The sequence below is a fragment of the Corticium candelabrum genome, chromosome 14, assembly GCF_963422355.1.
Source record: "Corticium candelabrum chromosome 14, ooCorCand1.1, whole genome shotgun sequence".
NCBI lineage: Eukaryota > Metazoa > Porifera > Homoscleromorpha > Homosclerophorida > Plakinidae > Corticium > Corticium candelabrum.
The window spans coordinates 5,187,992-5,207,900 of NC_085098.1; the positions used below are offsets into that span (position 1 = coordinate 5,187,992).

Below are 19,909 nucleotides of genomic sequence, written 5' to 3' on the forward strand. Positions count from 1 at the left end.
AGGAGTGGTCTGCGGATCTACAGCGACGACTCTACTACACTTCTACCTAGTGTTTTTAGCGCCGAGGATAGGTGAAGCTTCGCAGCAGCAGGTGGTGTGATCAAGCGCGTCTGGTTGGGAAAAAGCGACGTCGTTATCTTTAATAGCTGTGTAAAATTAGATTTGATATGCAGAAACCCTAACCTGACGTTTCTGTCTCTATGATTCCTACTACCCAAGAGAAAATTCCGCTTCGGATTCGCGACGAATCCGCGACGGAAGTCGTCGCGAATTCGAAGCGAGACCTGTCGCGACTCGCCGCGGATCCTCTTCTGATTTTGGTAGCGAATTCACAGCGGATACGCGACAAATTCACAGTGGTTACGCGACTAATTAGCAACGTTTTCGCGACGTTACGCGACTGATTCGCAACGAATTTACGACGATTACTGTAGGTGACTTTTCCTTGTAGGTAACAATCTGCAAAGTGTAATTGAAAATGGTTTTTCCAACAGCAAAACAACGCATTTGCTGCATACTCTAACCTATCCGAGGCAGATAAAATACGGCAACATAACGAAATCAACGTAACACGTACAACACAACTTTATATACTTTCATACCATCCATGCATGTCTAGCAGACATCTAAATTTCTATAGTAATCAGTCGTACTACATAGATTTTATGTTTTTGCTAATGGATAAACACTTGTCTGTGATAGATTTTGACATCTCTTGTCACACTTCTTTTGGAGACTCATCTTTTTTTAGCGGAAATTTGAACAAATAGTGACCTATAGACAGAAGCATTACTATACTCATTTAGACTATAGCAGTTTTCAATTATCTTACTTCGTATGGCTTCAATAGCTGTGCTGTCTAGAGCCATTTTTCCATCTTTGGATCCTTTACAGTTGAAGCTGCCAAGACATCCGGGGTAAATAAAATGTCCATTAAGCTGAGCGCTAACTGGTTTCTTCTTCCTGATTTCAGTGTCGCGGTTGCTAGTGCTAGCTTGTCTGCTTTGATGTTCAGATGAGGATCTCCAACAAATACAGTTTCATTTGAATCTTGAGCGGCTTCTCTAGTGGTGATCCCTGGCTCTTCTAGTTCTTTGTACTGTGAACATTTCTGTGCCTAGAAATAGAAGCATTTAGTGACAGCATAGGACAGCTATAGTAGTGTATACATTCAGTAGTAATTATGTTATATATTACAGTGTAGGAGAAGTTGAAAACGTATTCTACAATAATTATAAAATATCATCTGACAGCTCCTGAAAACATTGTACCTTACTATCCTATAATTACATCTGTTAATTAATGTAATCTGACAACTAACCGATATTACTTGCAGTAGTTTTACATAACTTTTTGGAGAGACAGTACATGCATATCTAGATATACTGGCGCGCACGCGCTCGCGTGCGTGTGTGTGCGTGTGTGTGTGTGTGTGTGTGTGTGTGTGTGTGTGTGTGTGTGTGTGTGTGCGTGTGTGTGCGTGTGTGCGCGCGTGTGTGTGTGAGTGCATGCGTGTGTGTGTGTGTGTGTGCGTGCGTTTGTGTGTGTGTGTGTGTGTGTGTGTGTGTGTGTGTGTGTGTGTGCGTGCGTGCGTGTGTGTGCGTGTATGTGCGAGCGTGTTCGTGCGTGTTTGTGTATTGTGTGTGCGTGCGTGCGTGCGGGCGTGCGTGTCTGCGTGTGTATGTGTGTGTATGTGTGTGAGAGAGTGTACGTGTGTGTTTGTGTCAGTGTCTGTGTGTGTGTGTGTGTGTGTGCGTGTGTGTGAGTGCGTGTGTGTGGATAAAAAGTGTTACAACGATTGCATGCTGGGATCCTGGTATCAAGTGCAACAAAACACAATTCACTTTATACCTTGTAACACTAGATTGCAGCTAGACACCGTGTTTGCTTCATTGATTGTCTATTGTAGTCTCATAAAGTGAGACACTACATGGTCTATCGAACTTATGGACACAACAGTAAATATACTGCTCAAAATCTTAAAAATGTGGTTGGATTTGGACCATCCTCCCACAGCAAAATCCATGTCTAACTACGTATTATGGACAAGCTACCAAAGTGTTTACATAGACCAAAAATATGAGTATCAGTAGTCCATTATTGAGTTGCTAGCATAACAGATCGGGTATTCAGCAATTTGCTAATCTAGAAGCATTGCATATTAACTAATGTTATGTGTTTGAAAAGACATCTGCAACGTGTCTACCTCTGACACCATCACTTCAGCTGCACATAACAAAGAATGCAGCTGTAGTGACTGAAGTGCATGCATGCTTCTTAAATCGTATGGCATTCATGATACGTACCATGCACTACAGCAACAGCACCTGGAATAGCCAGAAGAGTGCAATAGCTGCACTGACTGACCGACTTGATCTTACTTGTCAACTGGCAGTCTTTATCCCACTCTGTCTCATTTCCAAAAACTGTACTGGAGTTGACAGTGACAACCTAAACAGACAAAATCAAGACATCAGATCTAACATAGAAGCTGCAAAACATAGGATTACTGTCCAATTGGATTGCTGAATTAAATCCAGGGTACACAACTGAGTCTGCGTTTGGTTTATCATAACGATAGATTTTGATTGCACACTGAGACAGTGTTGAGCAAACAGTACTCCACTGATGTAAGCTGCTGCATTTAGGTATTTGTCATGAGTCACAAGGAGCTACTGCACAACACATCTTATCACTCGCAGAGAAAAATATTTGCAAACAAGCAATCAACTGATTAATAACTTCATAAACACACACAATTGCCATCTCTTTATTAATATACAAAAAATCAATAATAATAATAACACATTACTATTGTATTAATTAATTAATTACAGAAAGGAGCGAGACAACAAGGTTTAGATTCACTATACAACAAGACAAGCCTATAGCAACGATACAACATTGATTAAACTGCATGATTTTTGAAATGTACTAACTAAACAATACATTAAATTAATTATAAATAATTAATTAATAAAGTGATGCACCTGCATGTCCAACAAAGATTTATCCAACAAATTTCACCACAAAGAACAACAGTCTAACCAGCTGTAGCGCAACCAGTAGTGTCAACCACAGAAGCGGTAAGTCCAAAGAGAAACATCAGATGTGCTAATGGTACGATACCCGGATGTTATGTAACCCTCGGAATACCGAACTGCGCGAGCCTACACACGATCCAGTATGCCGCTAATTAATTAACTCGTTCAACAGACGACAGTCTAAAAATAAATAGAAGTACTCAATTAAACTTTTCAGCGCGTCTACCATGGTTTTTCAATTAATTCTATATCAAAACTAGGCCTAGAATCAAAAGGCACTTGTAACTACAAATCTAGACAGTCGCGTTCGAATTACTTTGATTTTACCATTACAAACTCAGTACAGTAGACGAGTACGTAATCGAAACAGTCTGACTGCCCCAATCCCAGCATGCCTCGTTGTTTGAATGCATGCCCAGGCCCCGATCCAGATGGGGAGCGGATACAGGGGGTTGTAAATCCTCTTCTCCAATAGGCGTGGTTCAATAATTTCATATAATTTTATTAGAAAAGAGAAAATTAGTAATGCTATAAATAACTGCTACCAGGTCAACCTCCTCTTTCAAAAATTCCTGGATCCGGGCCTGATTATTGTCGAGATAGTGGAGAGTTTCGTACTAAAACGCTGTCCACACGACTGTTTTGCGTATTGTCTATATACCTGTATGTTATCCGCACACCTACTGTAATAGTCGGACTTTTTTTTCGGTAATCCGGACAGTTGTCCGCCCGAAAAGCACGTCTTTCATATGTTTCCCCATGACTAGCATTATTCCTGTCACATGCAGACACCATGAGCTGTCAACCTACTTCTGATTTAGAGTGAGCGACCACGTCAACGAGAGAACTACATATATCACAGACTGCAAAGAAACACAGTGCACGGGTTCGGGAAAACAAGGTTCTCTCATAACAGTTTTGTATCACCAGTTGAACATATTCTTCACACAGTATATACATATGTAGTTGGGTGAACTGTTAGGCTGTCACTTGCCAATTCGTTCTCTTCTTGTGAGTCTTACTCAGAGCTATACCCAAACGACTAGATAATACAAATTGCGACGTCGAAGCGTTGAGTATGTGTCGCAGCAATGCAAGATGAAGCTGCAACAAGTCGTTCGTCATGAAACGCTTCGGTGTGACTCCCCACGTGAACCGACTAGACGCGGTAGCAACCGTATCTTGCTACAATATGGAATCAGAAAGACGGAACCGCAGGCCTGGGTCTACTCTGTGACTCAAGTTTGGTCTACCACATAGAGTCAGCCGCCAAACAAGCATTTGGTATGGTCACTCTGTCTACCACAACGCCTTTTAGAAATATGAATTGTTTCTGGCTAGGAAAACAACAGGAACATTTTCTTTAGAGAAAACTTACTGTATTTGATAGCAGAAAACTCAATTCTGGTGACAACTGGTGAGTGTTTCTATATGACGTTACTGCATGGAACTTGCTAGATATCATACAATTGAGAGGCTTTCTAAACAACGACAACAGAACACGATGCACTATTACTGTGCATTAATAAATAAAGTGAGTGAGCTCACTCCATTGTTTGCCGTCTGTCTACCGGTCTCAAACACCACGGTCACGTTGGAGTGCCTACCCTTCCTGCAATAGAGCGTCTAGTTGTTACGAGTTTCGCCTGGTTCACGATATCTCGGACAGCAATCTGGTCAGGTCTGGATACAGCGACAGCTGGACCGAAGCGGCAGCCGAACAAATAGAACTCGACTGGTTCTACTTTATTCTGACCGGTTCAACCAGAAGCAGCCGGAATGTTACAGGAAATGCTGCAGACGTGTCCTAAACAATCAGTGACGAGCAACTGGCGCAGTATGGAGCGAAATTGCCGTGCAAACAATGGATAAACGTTCGTCTTTTTTCTCATTGCTTTGTTGCGGCTCTAGCGTCACGACAGACACAAAATAAGCATTTCTTCTTCATCGTGGACGTTCATTCTGAATTGACACGTAGCGACCACGTATTGTGTGTAGAGTCTAGCGCGCAAAAAAGGTGCTATTTGTTAACACCTGTCATGGTGGACAAGTGTCAGCACAGTCCGGCACGTCACCGGCAAACATTGTAAACCAGTATTTTCAACGCGAACACTTACCTCACAACATTGCTTAAATACAAATTGCTGAACCCAGAACTCATCCGGTATGGCTCATCAGCTATAAATCTAGATCCTAGTCGGTACTTCATTACTTGCTGTTTAGATCAAGCCAGGATGGGTGTGACTAGAAGACTCTCACTTGTGTTGGCAGTTTGTGTCTTTATTGCTGTGCATGTGCAAGTTTTGATCAACGCAGACTCCGTTAGCGTCAACGCTGCAAAGTTAAATCAGAAGTTTTTCTCGATGTTCACTGAAACGAACAGTAGGATTGTTGCCCCTGTCGGACTTTTAGACGTCAAAGATCTAAAAGACAGGCCTGACATCGTGCAATGGCCAGGATCTCGTACTAGCAAGATCGATCTTCTTTTTGTCATGGACAATTCCGGCAGCATCGGCAGTACTAACTTCGTTAAGCAAAAGACCTTTGTCAGTCTGATGATCGACCACGCCTTAACAGTCACGTGCACCAAATCGGTCCGAATCGCAATTATCAGTTTTGCTACGTCGTCTGAGATTACGGTCGAGTTTGATTTCAATGATTACTCGGGATCGGCGACTCCTCGCGTTGATCTGAAGAATGCAGTCAATCGTATTGTCTACGTCCACGGCGGAGCAACCAATACTGCCGGTGCTCTAGACAAAGCGCATTCGCTATTCAATGACGCGTCCAGAGGAGCGAGATCGGATGCGACCAGACTTGTTTTCGTGCTTACAGACGGAAAATCGAATCAAGGTGGAGCTCCCGGCCCCAAGGCAGACGTTCTACGAAACACAGACGGTGCTACGGTTATGGCAATGGGCGTCGCTAATTTTGGTTCCACGAGCAGTCAGAACGAGTTGAATGCCATTGCTTCAGATCCCGACGTCGATCACAAGTATGTAGTAAATGACTTCAACGACATGGACGACATTGCTGCTGAGTTTGGTGCAAGTAAGTCTCATAGCCATTCCCTAATATACCCAAGCAGACTGTAGCTACATCTGGTGACGTCGTTTCCTTGTCTATTGCAGAACGTAGGTGTAATGTGATTGACTTGGCAACTCATCGACCGGAAGACTGGAACTCTATCGTGACCGGATTCAAAACCATTAAGCAAAATGGTGTCATCAACGACCTCGCAGCACTTCACAATCAAATTTTTCCATCAATATCGGCCCATCGGTACGTCTTCCATATAAGCGCACAGATAGAAACACGTAAACTGACGAAAACTTTCTGTCTCCAGTGACGCCGGTTTCTTCCCCTGGCATCGTTCTTTCCTCAGTATGTTGGAGCACGCTTTACAAATCGCTCAAAACGACGTCTCACTTCGTCTCCCATACTGGGATTGGTCAGGAGAACATGTTGCCACGTCGACCATCTGGGCTCATTTGGGCAGCGGTTCTCTCAACGACGGAGCAGGCCCCAACAATTGTGTCAATAGCGGACACTTTAGTCAAGCGTTGTGGCATCCCGATCCATCCGAATGTATCGTACGGAATGTCTTCAATCCCGTGCCCGGAACGCAACAGGCATCACAAGCACAACTGAACAATGACCGCACGAGCAATCCAATCTACGACAACTTTCGTCGAAAGACCGAGGCAGGTGGAGCCCGACACAACACTTTACACGGTCGATTTGGAGTTTGGTCCGACATGAATTCGGGTAGCTCACCACGTGATCCTCTTTTCTATTTGGTGAGTCATATCCTTTTACTGTTTCTTAATAATTCGCAATCACTAATGTCTCGTGCTCTTGTAGCATCACTGTTTTATTGACAAACTGTGGCACGATTGGCAAGAATTGTATGGGGACGATGAAAGTAACTATCCATCCGACGGTACTCCTGGTGTAGTCTACACACTTAATAGTGTAATGAATTTCTTAACTGCTGCTTATCCGGGAGGAACAGACCTGTTAAAGAAGTCAGCATGGAGACGACCAAAGAATGTTCTCAAGGTTATAGACTTGGGTTACACGTATGATCAATCTAGTGGGCAAACGCTTGGACGCAAGAAGAGAAAAGCTGACAAGCCAGCCCTTACCTTAAAAGAATCCATTGAACGTGAACGTCCAATAGTCCCTGAACCCAAGCCGGTCGACCCTGAACTCAAACCGTTCGACCTTGCAGAAATGGAAAAACTCAATGCAGATAAACTCCCATCAATCCCTAGGCGTACTGTCTCTACAATTGAACAAATAATTGCAAGTAATCGTCCAAACGCCCCTGCGCCCGATCTGTCCGTCTCCACACTCAGAACAATGATTGCCAGGAAACGTCCAACGCGCCAACAGGTTGCTCAATGGGATTTCGATACTCAGTGTTGGTTTAAAAGCGATTTGCTTACACCAAGCCAACAAGCTCTGTGTATTGATCGAGGATTAATGGTAAGTGCACGTGTCCTTGCCTTACCTTGCATGCACTAAAATCTCTTTCCTTTCCATGTACTTTTCTTTTCTCCGTTCACTTCAATTCTTCAGCCTGGTAAGTTACATCGATATGTGAAGCAACTATAACAATTAATTCCACGATTTTAGGTATTCGTCTTGTAAACGGTCCAAATCAATATGAAGGTCGAGTAGAAATCTTGGTTGGTGGCCACTACCACGCAGTCTGTTCAGATGGTTGGAATAATGTTGACGCCAACATTGTGTGTGGCCAACTGGGATATTCCACCGGGCAAGCAACTTCAGGAACCCGATGGGGCTACAGCAAGAAACCGTACGTTATCAGCCGAGTAGGATGCGCAGGCAATGAAAAATACATTCAAGATTGTCCTCGGTACAACATAGGAACAACCTACCAAGGTGGATATTGTCCCATTTTTAGATATGCTGGAGTCAAGTGCAATCCAGGTTAGTACGCAAGTCAATAATTTATATGCCAATAATGGTTTGATCACTCATTGATTATTGTTTTCATCAAAGGTGTTCGGTTTACTAGAAATGGTTCACCAACTACCAGCCCCAATGGCTACTTACAAGTGTATGACAGTTCAACTAAACGATGGGGTCCCGTTTGTGGTGGTTCTGCCTGGGGCAACAGACAGCGAACAGATGCCTGCCAACAAGCTGGGTTTGGCCCTACATATCCTGTTAAAGGAACGCTTTTAAAAGGAATGGTTGCAAGCGCGTATCAAACCAGTGCCTACTGTGTTAGCAGCACAAAGAAAAATACCGACTGCAATCAGGGCGTTCAGTGGGGAGCATCTACCTGCACAAAGAGCACTGACAATTTGTACATCAGCTGTCAGAAACGTAATATATCTCTTACAACCGTTCAACAATTTAATGATTATTGAATTCTCTCTCGTTTGTTAGCAATCCGTCTTGTTGGTCGCAATCAATATGAAGGCCGAGTGGAGGTATTCAATGGAGGTGTATGGGGCACAGTGTGTGACACGACTTGGGATGACAATGATGCGCAAGTTGTGTGCAAGCAGCTGGGGTACAACTACGGTGGTACAGCATATGGTAGTGCGCGCTATGGTCGAGGTCGCGGTCCCGTCTGGCTTGACACCGTGAACTGCTATGGCAGTGAAAACGCTATCACAGACTGCAAGCACAGTGGGTTCGGGCAAACAAGTTGTTCTCATAACAGAGACGCATCCGTTCGTTGCAACCGATCACTTGTCCGACCACCTATCCGCCCACCTATCCGCCCACCTATCCGCCCACCTATCCGACAACCTGTCGACAAATTTCCACGCCTAAATGGAACACTTGCAATTGCTGTGTAAAACAATTAGTCAATTGCTAATGATTTAGACAAGCAAATTCATGTCAACTAGAGAGCAACAATTATACAAATAAAGTCTAATGTGTATCAAACAAGTATACCTGCAAGCACTATCACTACTATATCGACCACTGACTTTCTATACAAGATAGGAGACACAATACAGCAACAGACAAAATTAAGAAGCTAACACGGTATTACCAAGTAGTTTGCAACCTAGACTCGTACATGCACGAGTCAGTCATTCTACTCTGTAAAGAAAAACGCTTGATCTAATGTCACAGACGAAGACATGAGGCTAGCGGCCAGACAATCTCATACAATGATCATGCACTCTAAGCAACAACGCAATTATTACTCGGGCTTTATTAAATTTGTGACTGTTAGAAAGTACATAAAGTGTGGTGCTATAGCTCCGTTGGCTAGAGAGTCATCGTACAGAGTGATCAGACACCCGGAGCCCACTATTGCAAGATCAAGTCAACGATGACGAGCTATGGCATAATTTCCTTAGGCAGAAAACTCACATACCATTGCCTCTCTCGACTCAAGAGTATAACTGAGTACCTGGTCTTTGATTGGGGTGGCAAAGGGTCCCCCGACCGCGACATAACGCGCGTTATAGATACTATTTCTGTTTAGACACTCGCTTCGTTTAACGTTCATAAGACTAAACTAGCCAATAGTCTAAGGCTTCAGGGTTTTAAAAGTATCGGTATACGTTTCTTGTCGCGGGGACCTACTCTAGCAAAACGGTACCTCGCAAAGCGTAAATACGATACTCTAGGTTAGCTCGAACACAACTAGAGCGTGCCACAGCCTTGAAAATTGCCAGGCATGCAAGCAATGGTGTGTTTACAACTCTAGGGTTAGTAGCTAACAAAGTACTCGGACCTGGAAAGCGATCCAAATCAGTATGAAGTCGAGTAGAAATCTTGCTTGATGATCATGCACTACCTCGCTGTCTGCATGTTCAGATCGTTGGAATGTTAACGCCATGTAACGTTGTGTGTGGCCAACTGCATGGTCACCTGTCATCAAACTTCCACGTAATGGGGCAGTTCCAGTTGCTGTGTGAAACAACTTTTAGTCAATTGCTAAATGACTTATATAAGCAAATTGATGTCAACTAGAAAAGCAATAATTATACAAAAAATCTGGTGTGTATCTAACGAGTACCTGCAAACACTATCACTAGTATGTTGAATAAATTTATACAAGATGAGAGACACAACAGTAATAAGCAAGTTAACAAGGAGCTAAGACAGTATCCAGTAGTTTGCAACTTAATTTATTTAGTCTATACTTCAATTAATTGCAAGTTGAATATCTGTCTTAGAGTGCCTGGCACCATACCTCCAAGGCTCTGTTGACATAAAATTACGAGCAGATCGCTTCAGTTTCTTTTCTGAAGAGCTCTTGCAAAAGTAGACATAGCTAGCTAACGCACTTTAGACAGTCTAGTCTCGCGTGGCCAGACCTCACAATTTACTGCTGGTGTAGCAGCGGATTAGGTCCGGCCGTCAAATAGGTCAGCTTGCTAACGCACTTGTACCGAATGACATTCTGCGCTAGCGCACTGCGTCTACCTTGGATCATTTCTCTTCGCGGATTACGCAGTACAGTAGCGGATTTAGCGCTGACGCACAGTTTCTTCCTCGGATTCCCTGCAACCATTCAGTGATGATGGGCTGTGCTAGAGATGCGTCTGTTGATTGCCTGAGACATGGAACGTGAACGCAGGTGTTTGCTATTCAGGATGGGGTCGACGTCATAGCGACCAGATGCTAGCAAAGAAAATTTTTTGAAACGTCGTTGGCACAAAGTACCCGTGTGTGTGTGTGTGTGTGTGTGTGTGTGTGTGTGTGTGTGTGTGTGTGTGTGTGTGTGTGTGTGTGTGTCACTGTGTGCATGGCGTTGCAGAATTGTTCTACCTCCATGTTGCTCGTCATTTTGGTCTACAGTTTGATCATTCATGGTATGATTTAGCATCAGAGAGAAAGTCCAAGAGAAGGACAAAGTGCAGATATTGTGGGATTTTCCAATACAAACAGAATGAAAAGTAGAATTCAACTGACCAGATATCATTGTATTGAGCAAACAAGAGAAGAAAGCATGATTTATTGAGGTTTCTGTTCTTCATGACTCAAATGTTTAAACATGACTCAAATGTTTTAGGAACTATGCTGACTGCTGCTAAAAAACATAGATACTCCATCTAAGTTGCATGACCATTCAGTATGTTATATAGGAACACAATTGGTTCCATTGAATTGATTGATTAGCTGTTATAGCTATATTATGTGTGTGAAATTGAAATAAATGATGATTGTATTTGTACAGGTACTGACCTTTCACTGAGCCCTGTTCTACTATATACATAACACGTATACTAAAACACACTAATGCAAATTATGCTTTTGACTAAATACTCTAATTAGTATACATAGACAAATGTTACTAAAATAAACAAACATGCAGGTCAAGGTTAATTTAGAAAATGTCAATATACAAGTTTGAATGTCTATAAGAGACTTGCACTCACTAAGAACACTAGGCAGATCGACTATTGATTGATTGATTGATTGATGGATTCCATAGTTTGGCCAGCGGATAGGGTTCTGTTCCCTCTCTATTCCCGGACGTATTTACACGCAAAACGATGTCCGGTTGCAGGAATCCTGTGAGTTACGAAGAAGCCTTTCGCTATATGATAGACCCTGAAGATGGGAGGTACGTAGAAGGAGTGACAGAAAGCAGGAAAAGGGTCATTAGAAGATTTACACAAGCTCGGATATCTATACGCAGCACGGTATCCTGTGGTACTACGAAGAGAAAGAAGCCAGTAAACGACAATGGATTGCAAACTTTGAAAGACAACAACAGATCCTGCAGTCAATCCATGATGACACTTTAGGCGGCTGTCACCTTGGAAGAGACAAGACTCGCGACAAAATATCAAAAAGGTATTTTTGGCATGGCATGGGAGAGGACGTGGATTACTACATCAAAACATGTGCAACGTGTCAAAAGGTATGGCGTTTAAATCAGTTGAATATACACATAGTTATGTATAGTAAAGTTTCTTTGTTATCAGGTTGTCAATTCATTCATGCAAAACAGTGCAATGGAATTCAACAATCAAGTATAGTTAGTAAACTAATCAAAAATGAGTTAGGTTAGAGCTGATTGAGTTTAGGGGTATAACGTATTCGCATACAATTCCTTCCTGTACACGAAACTGGTTACGTATGGACAAAAGCCTCTGGATCACACATGGAAATGGAAGAAGGTATTTTGCTGGAATTGAGTGTAACATGATGAGCAGATAATGGAATAATTAGATGGCAAATTTTTATATCCCTACTGAACCTTTCTTTTTTTCTAGAATGTCAACGTATTTCAATATCACACAGTGTAATACCTATCCATCTTCCAGGCCATTGGACTGTTATGGTAGCTGTGTTTCTGACTGCAACAATGCAATCAAATGTAACTGTACATTTCTTTTATTCGGAAAGGTTTTGGACACAATTTACAAGGAAATGAGATACCTAGATTCTCTGAATCCAAGTGAAAGGGATATATTTGTTGTAGCTCATATTCAGTAAATATTGTCAATTTTAAAATAAAATTTCTATCACTGACAAGCCTATTGATTTACAGAAAGTTTATCAAACATGAAGGTCAGAGATTTTGTGTGACAGCGACAGAAAACTGGCCTTGTATTGTTGGAAGTGACATACTGGTATGGTGACTTAATTAGAAAATGAATTTGTAACAATTGCTGATTTTACTTGTGCCGTTTGACAGAATTTTCCTCGACAAACTAATGGGTCAGATTGTGGAGTGTTTATTTGCTTGGTATGACATCATGGTAGCTATTGGTGCTTTTTATCATCGTTCTGTTACTGCAGCATGCTCTACATGAAATGCTAAAATTACCGTACAACTACACCCAAGTACAGTATATAGTTCGTTCTCATGGCAAGCTTAAATAATTTGCTCCTTATAGTTACAGATGGCATCAGCCAGAGCATGGATTGCCTTGACATTTTGCAAGAACAAGAAAATGTAAGATAAGAGCCTGATCGAGAATATTCAAGTACATTGTAATACAGCTAACATTGGATCAATTTTAGGCCACAGAAACATCTAGTCACTACAACTGATGACAGTGATTATACCTGTGCTAATGACAGTAAGTGTAACGATGATGTGCAGGAAGATGTACGCATAATGCACTAAAGAATTTTACATAGATGTTATTTGTACTTATAAGGGGCAGAAATGAAATGACATCCAATCAGATATAAAACATTTTGGATGTCATTTAATTAATAAATAAATTTGAAATAGAAAACGTATTTTGTATTTTAGATGATGTAGAAATAGTTGAGGAACGTACAAGTGCTCTAAAGATACTGATACCTATAGCCGAAGGTGCAACATCATTCATAAAGTAGAAGTGATTGAACTGCTAACTGTGTTATTTGCTCTGCCGATATAGTTGTGAAATACATACTGCCATACAAACTGACAGTAAGAAGGAAGAAGAGTCACAGTCAGAAAAGGAATTGTATAGTAAGTTGAGCAGAAGCACTGTGTGTTCATGTGTGGATGTTCGAATATTGTTGTCCGAATATTGTTGTCGCAAAGAGATCTAAAGTGTACACTCTTTATTTGTAAACACAAATCTCAATAAACTGTTCTTGCAACTAGCAATTGCACTACAAAGGAAATGGAGACAACACTAAAAAAATTTGGAGTCAACAGGTGTCATCCAGACATTGTTGGATGTGTGCCCCACCCAACAACCACTCAACATTTCTCGAAGAGTGACCATCAAGGAGAGCACAAGGCAGTGGCGACACTTCACTATTGGAGCAAAGTTTCCATGGCCTATTATTAAAAAAGTACTAAATTATTTTAAAAACGGTACTTTTCAAACCCCAGTAGTGCAAGGTACATGGACCAAAAAGACATTGACAATTTCAGTGAATTTATGGGGAACCAGGAGACTGGATTTATTGTGTCAAATCAAGACATGCTGTCTTCCATGTCTTGGCCTACCATCATTTAGGCACTTGGGCGACAGATGACATTGCAGCCAAGTTGAAACTGAGTCATCCCTAAAATCAACCATCACAGACAATGCTTTGTGTGGTAGACTGACAACGGTGTGAGTCAATGTAGCTATGGTGGTGCAGTAGATACTGTAATGAAAACGTGTGACATGTGACACATGCAACCACTCTACATAACATGTACATGTCCTGGGGAAAACTAAAACTTGTTCTAGCAGGGTAGACCTACCACTACACTATATTTGCCTTGATACTACATGCACCAGACTTTTTTGTATAATTATTGCTCTTTTAGTTGAAATCAATTTGCTTATATAAGTCATTAGCAATTGGCTACTTGTTTCACTCAAGAACCGAAACTGGTTCAAGACGACGTGCAACTTTGGTGATAGGACCTGGAACTTTGATGACAGGTGGTAGGTTGCAACGAACTGATGCATCTCTGTTGTGAGAGCAACTTGTTTGCCCAAACCCACTGTGTTTGCAGTCTGTGATAGCTCGTTCATTGCCATAGCAGCTCATTCTGTCAAGCCAGACTGGACCACGGCCTCGACCATAGCGCGCACGGCTATATGCTGTACCTCCATAGTTGTACCCCAGCTGCCTGCACACGACTCGAGCATCATTGGTGTCCCAATACGTGTCACACACTGTGCCCCATACACCTCGGTTGAATACCTCCACTCGACCTTCATATTGATTGCGACCAACAAGACGGATTGCTAACAAGTGAAAGACAATTCAATAAATATTGAATTTTAAACGCTTTTTAGAGATAGATTACATTTTTGACAGCTGATGTACAGATTGTCAGTGCTTCTTGTACAAGTAGATGCTCCCCACTGAACACCCTGGTTGCAGTCAATTTGCTTGTTTGTGCTGCTGAGGCAACGAGCACTGGTTTGAGGCCCACTTGCAGTCTTTCTTGCAAAGACTGTGTGTAAAATAGAATATGCAGGGCCAAACCCAGCATGTTGGCAGGCATCCGTGCGCTGTCTGTTACCCCAGACCGATCCGCCACAAACAGGACCCCATTGTTTAGTTGAACTGTCATAAACTTGTAGGTAGCCATTGGGACTAGTTGTTGATAGGCCATTTCTAGTAAGCCGAACACCTTTGATGAAAACAAAAATTGAGTGAGTGACCAAACCCATTACGAGCGACATTAATTGTTGTCGTGTATGCATGCCAACCTGGATTGCACTTGACTCCAGCATATCGGTAACTGGGACAATATCCACCTCGGTACGTTGTTCCTATGTTGTACCGAGGACAATCTTGAATGTATTTTTCATTGCCCGTGCATCCTACTTTGCTGATAACGTAGGGCTTTTTGCTGTAGCCCCATCTGCTTCCTGAGGTTGCTTGACCTGTGGAATATCCTAGTTGGGCACACACAATGTTGGCTTCAACGTTATCCCAACCATCTGAACAGACTGCGTGGTAGTGACCATCAACCAAGATTTCTACCCGACCTTCATATTGATTTGGACCGTTTGCAAGACGAATACCTAAAATTCGTGCAATTAGTTGTTATATTTTCTTTACATATCAGTGTGACTCACCAGGCTGCGGAATTCAAGTGAAGGTAGAAGACAAACGTACATATAAAAAGAAAGGTAAGTATGGTGCGTTATTAGGGCAAAGGCATGTGCACTTACTATTATTCCTCGATCAATACACTGAGCTCGTTGGCTTGGTGTGAGCAAATCACTTTCAAACCAACATTGAGTATCGAAATCCCATTGAACAACCTGTTGGCGCGTCGGACGTCTACTGGCAATCATTGCTCTGATTGTGGAGACGGACAGATCGGGCTCAGGGGTGTATGGACGTTCAGTTGTAAATAATTCTTCGATTTTAGTGTCATGTGGAATCAATCTTTTGCCTAAGGAAACGGCCAGCCTAGTCGACTGTCTTTTCTTACGTCCAAACGGTGTCCCACTAGATTGAGCATACGTGTAACCCAAGTTTCCAACCTTGAGAACATTCTTTGGCTGTCTCCATGCTGACTCCTTTAACAGGTCTGTTCCCCCAGGATACGCAGCAGTTAAGAAATTCATTATACTATTAAGTGTGTATCCAGGAGTGCCGTCAGCTGGATAGTTACTTTCATCATCCCCGTACACTTTTTGCCAGTCGTACCACAGTTTGTCGATAAAACAGTGATGCTACAAGAGCACGAGACATGCATATGTCACTATGAAATTATTCGGATAGAACAAGAACTTGTGACTCACCAAATAGAAGAGAGGGTCACGTGGTGATTCACCCACAGCCATGTCGGAAGGGAATCCAAATCGATTGTGCAAAGTGTTGTGTCGGACTCCACCAGATTCTGTCTGCTGACGGAAGTTGTCGTAGATTGGATTGCTCGTGCGATCATTGTTCAATTGTACTTGTGATGCCTGTTGCATTCCGGGCCCGGGATTGAAGACATTCCGTACGATACATTCGGATGGATCGGGATGCCACAACGCTTGACTGAAGTGTCCGCTATTGACACAATCGTTGGGACCGGCTCCGTTGTTGAGAGAACCGCTGCCCAAGTGAGCCCAAATGGCCGACGTTGCGACATGTTCTCCTGACCAATCCCAGTATGGGAGACGAAGTGAGACGTCATTTTGAGCGATTTGTAAAGCGTGCTCCAACATACTGAGGAAAGAACGATGCCAAGGGAAGAAGCCCGCACCACTGGATACAGAAACGGCTCGTCAGTATGTGTTTACTTATTTACAAAATTGTGGAATACGTACCCATGGGCCGCGTTTGATACAGAAAAAACTTGACTATGAAGTGCTGCGAGATCGTTGATGACACCATTTTGCTTAATGGTTTTGAATCCGGCCACAATAGAGTTCCAGTCTTCCGGTCGATGAGTTGCCAAGTCAATCACATTACACCTCAATTCTGCAATAGACAGAGTGGAACAAAGTCACGTGGTGTACCTTGACAAGCAAGGCAACGGAAATGGTTAGGCAACGTACTTGCGCCAAATTCAGCAGCGATGTCGTCCATGTCGTCGAAATCATCTACTTCTAACCTGTGATCGTCGTCAGGAGGTGAAGCGATGGCATTCAACTCGTTGTCACTGCTCGTGGAGCCAAAATTAGCCACGCCCGCCGCAAAAACCTCAGCACCGTCTGTGTTTTGTAGAACGTCTGCCTTGGGACCTGGAGCTCCACCTTGATTTGATCTTCCGTCGGTAAGCACAAAAACAACTCTGGTCGCATCCGATCTCGCTCCTCTAGACGCGTCATTGTATAGAGAATGTGCTTCGTCTAAAGCTCCTGCAGTATTAGTAGCCCACCCATGCACGTAGACAATACCATTGACTGCATTCTTCAGATCAAAGCGAGGAGTCGCCGATCCCGAGTAATCATTGAAGTCAAATTCGACCGTAATCTGGGACGACGCAGCAAAACTGATAATTGCGACTCGGATCGATTTGGTGCATGTGACCGTTAAGGCGTGGTCGATCATCAGACTGACAAAGTATTTTTGCTTAACGAAGTTGGCACTGCCGATGCTACCGGAATTGTCCATAACAAAGAGAAGATCAATCTTGTTGGGATCCGGAGTTGAACGAGATCCTCCTCGAAAGACAGGTCTGGCATTTAAATCTTCGAATCCGTCGGTAAAGATCGAGAAAAACTTCTGATTTAACTTTGCAGCATTGACGCTAACGGAATCTGCATTGACCAAAACGTGCACATACACAGCAATAAATGCACAAACTGCCAACTGAAGTGAGAGTCTTCTAGTCACATCCATGCTGGCTTGATCCTAACTGTGATGAAGTACCGAATTGCATCTGCACTTGTAGCCGACGAACAATGCCGCAAGCGTAATTTGTACGTAGGCAATGTGTTCAGTAAAGTGTTCGCGGTGAAATTCGTAACAATCAGTGCTTTGTTGTAGGAAGGCACTTCCACAATCATGCGTCTGTGCGTGGTGTTTGAGACGGATACGTAGACCACAGACAATGGAATGAGTTCATGCAGTTTTCTGTTGAACTGTGTGTGTGTGTGTGGGGTGTGTGTGTGTGTGTGTGTGTGTTTACCTCATTTAACACTTTTGGTGTCAAAGCCACTCAAAAAATGTGTAATACCTGGTAGTGGCTATATACCCATGAGTTTCTTTTCCACCCTTTGCCAACGTTCACCAGCTGCCAACAGAAGTTAAGTCGCGGGCGTTGGAACCGGGGAACTGGGGCACGTTCCTCCTCAACTATTCCAATGTAAGAAGGATGACAGACGTAGAAACTGACACCGACATGACACACTGAACTACACTGAACTAACACTATAGTGTTACATTTGGTTTCCTGTTTTATACAGTGTAGCATTCATAGATATGATCTTATACTATAATACGCGAACGCTCAGGAACGCCCACTTTTGTCTGTCCACATGTCCACAAGTCTGTCTGTCCACATGTCCACAAGTCTGTCTGTAACGCGCCGATCGACACGACGCCGGTTAGACAATATGCAGCCACTCTCAACAACAGAATCCTCTACAACTTTGGCTAAACCACAAACACAATTTGATCGAAGACTACGCACGGACATGTACCGAAGAAGCAGAAACAAAGGCTTTGAGTGACATACAAACCATTCTAGGTGAATCAGGTATGTATGTGTGTATACACATGCATTTACGTGTTTTCACATATTACTTTCTAGACTGATCTACTAAGTAATGATTCACTGCAACTGCAGTAGTAGCAAATTGCTACATCAACTCAGCAAATGTCAGTAATATGGTTGTGCATGTTTACAGGAATCACGTGTGCTGAGCTCGGGCTGCCTGACGTTGGCCCATTGCAACTATTACATGACAATGTAGACAGAAACGTTGAGGCTGAATATGCTGAAGTCAACAAAATCAAACTAAACAATGAAAGTCTATGACAGAATTGTCAGCGCTGTTGATGAGCTACAACAAGGTCGCCCAGCATGTTGCCAGGCATACTTTCTTGACGACCCAGGAGGAAGCGGAAAAACTTGTATGCTCTGCAATACACTAATTGCACGTCTGCGAGCACATGGCATTCAGGTACGTCTACAAGTAAATATCAATTTACAGTGCGGTAGTCTATACCTAACAATGCGCATACATTCTTGATTTCAGGTTGGAGCAACAGCATGGACAGGCATTGCAGCCAATCTTCTGCCTGGAGGTAGAACAGTCCACAGCTTATTTAAGCTTCCGGTTCCAATCTTGGACACGAGCACATGCAACGTCAAGCAAACCTCCAGCTATGCTGCTATGCTGCGTTCAATGAGTCTCATTATTATTGATAAAGCCTCAATGATGCCGTTGCATGCATTGCATGCTATTGACAAACTGCTACGAGATCTCATCAATGAGGATATTCCCTTTGGTGGCAAAATCTTCTTGCTTGGTGGAGACTTCCGGCAAGTTCTTCCAGTAATGCTACATGCCTCACGTACATTAATAGTCGAAAACTGCCTCAAACGATTATCACTGTGGCCACTCTTTACAATAATCAAGTTGACACAAAACATGCGTGTGCAGCAGGATCAACAACAATTTTCGAAATGGGAACTGCAACTTGGTAACGAGCAACTACATACTGTATGATCTTCCAGACTCAGTCGATATTCCGACGAAGTGTATAGTTTCAAGCGACGTCATTGATACCGTTTTAGCAGATCTATCTTCTGATCTCACAACCACTGTCTTACTGACACCTAAAAACGAGGCATCGTTGGCTTTACTAAATAACCAGGTACTAAACAGACTGGAAGGAGAAAAGCGTCTGTATCTCAGTGTGGATAGAGTGGTTTGTGACAATAAGGAAGAAGAACAAAATTATCCTCTTGAGTTTATTAACAGTTTAACACCATCTGGTCTGCCAGAACATAAACTCTAGCTAAAGGTTGGATGTATCATCATGTCGTTACGTAA

The 19,909-nt window shown here is 42.8% G+C and overlaps 4 protein-coding genes and 1 long non-coding RNA gene across 6 annotated transcripts; 3 read left to right on the plus strand and 2 right to left on the minus strand.

Moving 5' to 3' along the window:
* Positions 1-576: 576 nt before the first annotated feature.
* On the minus strand, positions 577-3,109 carry LOC134190219 (uncharacterized). The gene is made up of 5 exons (XR_009971613.1): positions 3,049-3,109; positions 2,511-2,675; positions 2,328-2,451; positions 833-1,117; positions 577-774 (listed from the first exon to the last, which is right to left on the minus strand). It is a non-coding gene; the product is annotated as an uncharacterized LOC134190219 (long non-coding RNA).
* A 2,169-nt stretch (positions 3,110-5,278) lies between these two features.
* On the plus strand, positions 5,279-8,254 carry LOC134190338 (uncharacterized). Its single transcript, XM_062658792.1, has 6 exons — positions 5,279-6,095; positions 6,176-6,326; positions 6,391-6,844; positions 6,909-7,632; positions 7,686-8,003; positions 8,076-8,254. The coding sequence occupies exons 1-4, from the start codon at positions 5,279-5,281 to the stop codon at positions 7,572-7,574; spliced, it is 2,088 nt and encodes a 695-aa protein (XP_062514776.1). The 3' UTR covers positions 7,575-7,632; positions 7,686-8,003; positions 8,076-8,254.
* Positions 7,782-9,376, plus strand: LOC134190340 (neurotrypsin-like). The gene is made up of 5 exons (XM_062658793.1): positions 7,782-7,869; positions 7,941-8,003; positions 8,076-8,405; positions 8,469-8,714; positions 9,300-9,376. Exons 1-5 carry the CDS (start codon positions 7,782-7,784, stop codon positions 9,374-9,376), a joined length of 804 nt encoding a protein of 267 aa, XP_062514777.1.
* A 4,707-nt stretch (positions 9,377-14,083) lies between these two features.
* On the minus strand, positions 14,084-18,000 carry LOC134190341 (uncharacterized). Its single transcript, XM_062658794.1, has 8 exons — positions 16,961-18,000; positions 16,730-16,883; positions 16,214-16,667; positions 15,635-16,144; positions 15,539-15,542; positions 15,167-15,484; positions 14,758-15,087; positions 14,084-14,695 (listed from the first exon to the last, which is right to left on the minus strand). Exons 1-8 carry the CDS (start codon positions 17,745-17,747, stop codon positions 14,316-14,318), a joined length of 2,937 nt encoding a protein of 978 aa, XP_062514778.1. The 5' UTR covers positions 17,748-18,000; the 3' UTR covers positions 14,084-14,315.
* Positions 18,001-18,404: 404 nt separating this feature from the next.
* Positions 18,405-19,897, plus strand: LOC134189783 (ATP-dependent DNA helicase pif1-like). 2 transcript variants are annotated; one of them, XM_062658159.1, is made up of 3 exons: positions 18,405-18,606; positions 18,758-19,033; positions 19,109-19,897. In XM_062658159.1, exons 2-3 carry the CDS (start codon positions 18,875-18,877, stop codon positions 19,580-19,582), a joined length of 633 nt encoding a protein of 210 aa, XP_062514143.1. In that variant the 5' UTR covers positions 18,405-18,606; positions 18,758-18,874; the 3' UTR covers positions 19,583-19,897. The 2 variants fall into 2 exon arrangements, with proteins under 2 accessions (XP_062514143.1, XP_062514144.1); XM_062658160.1 differs by having other exon boundaries at positions 18,405-18,597.
* Positions 19,898-19,909: the final 12 nt, after the last annotated feature.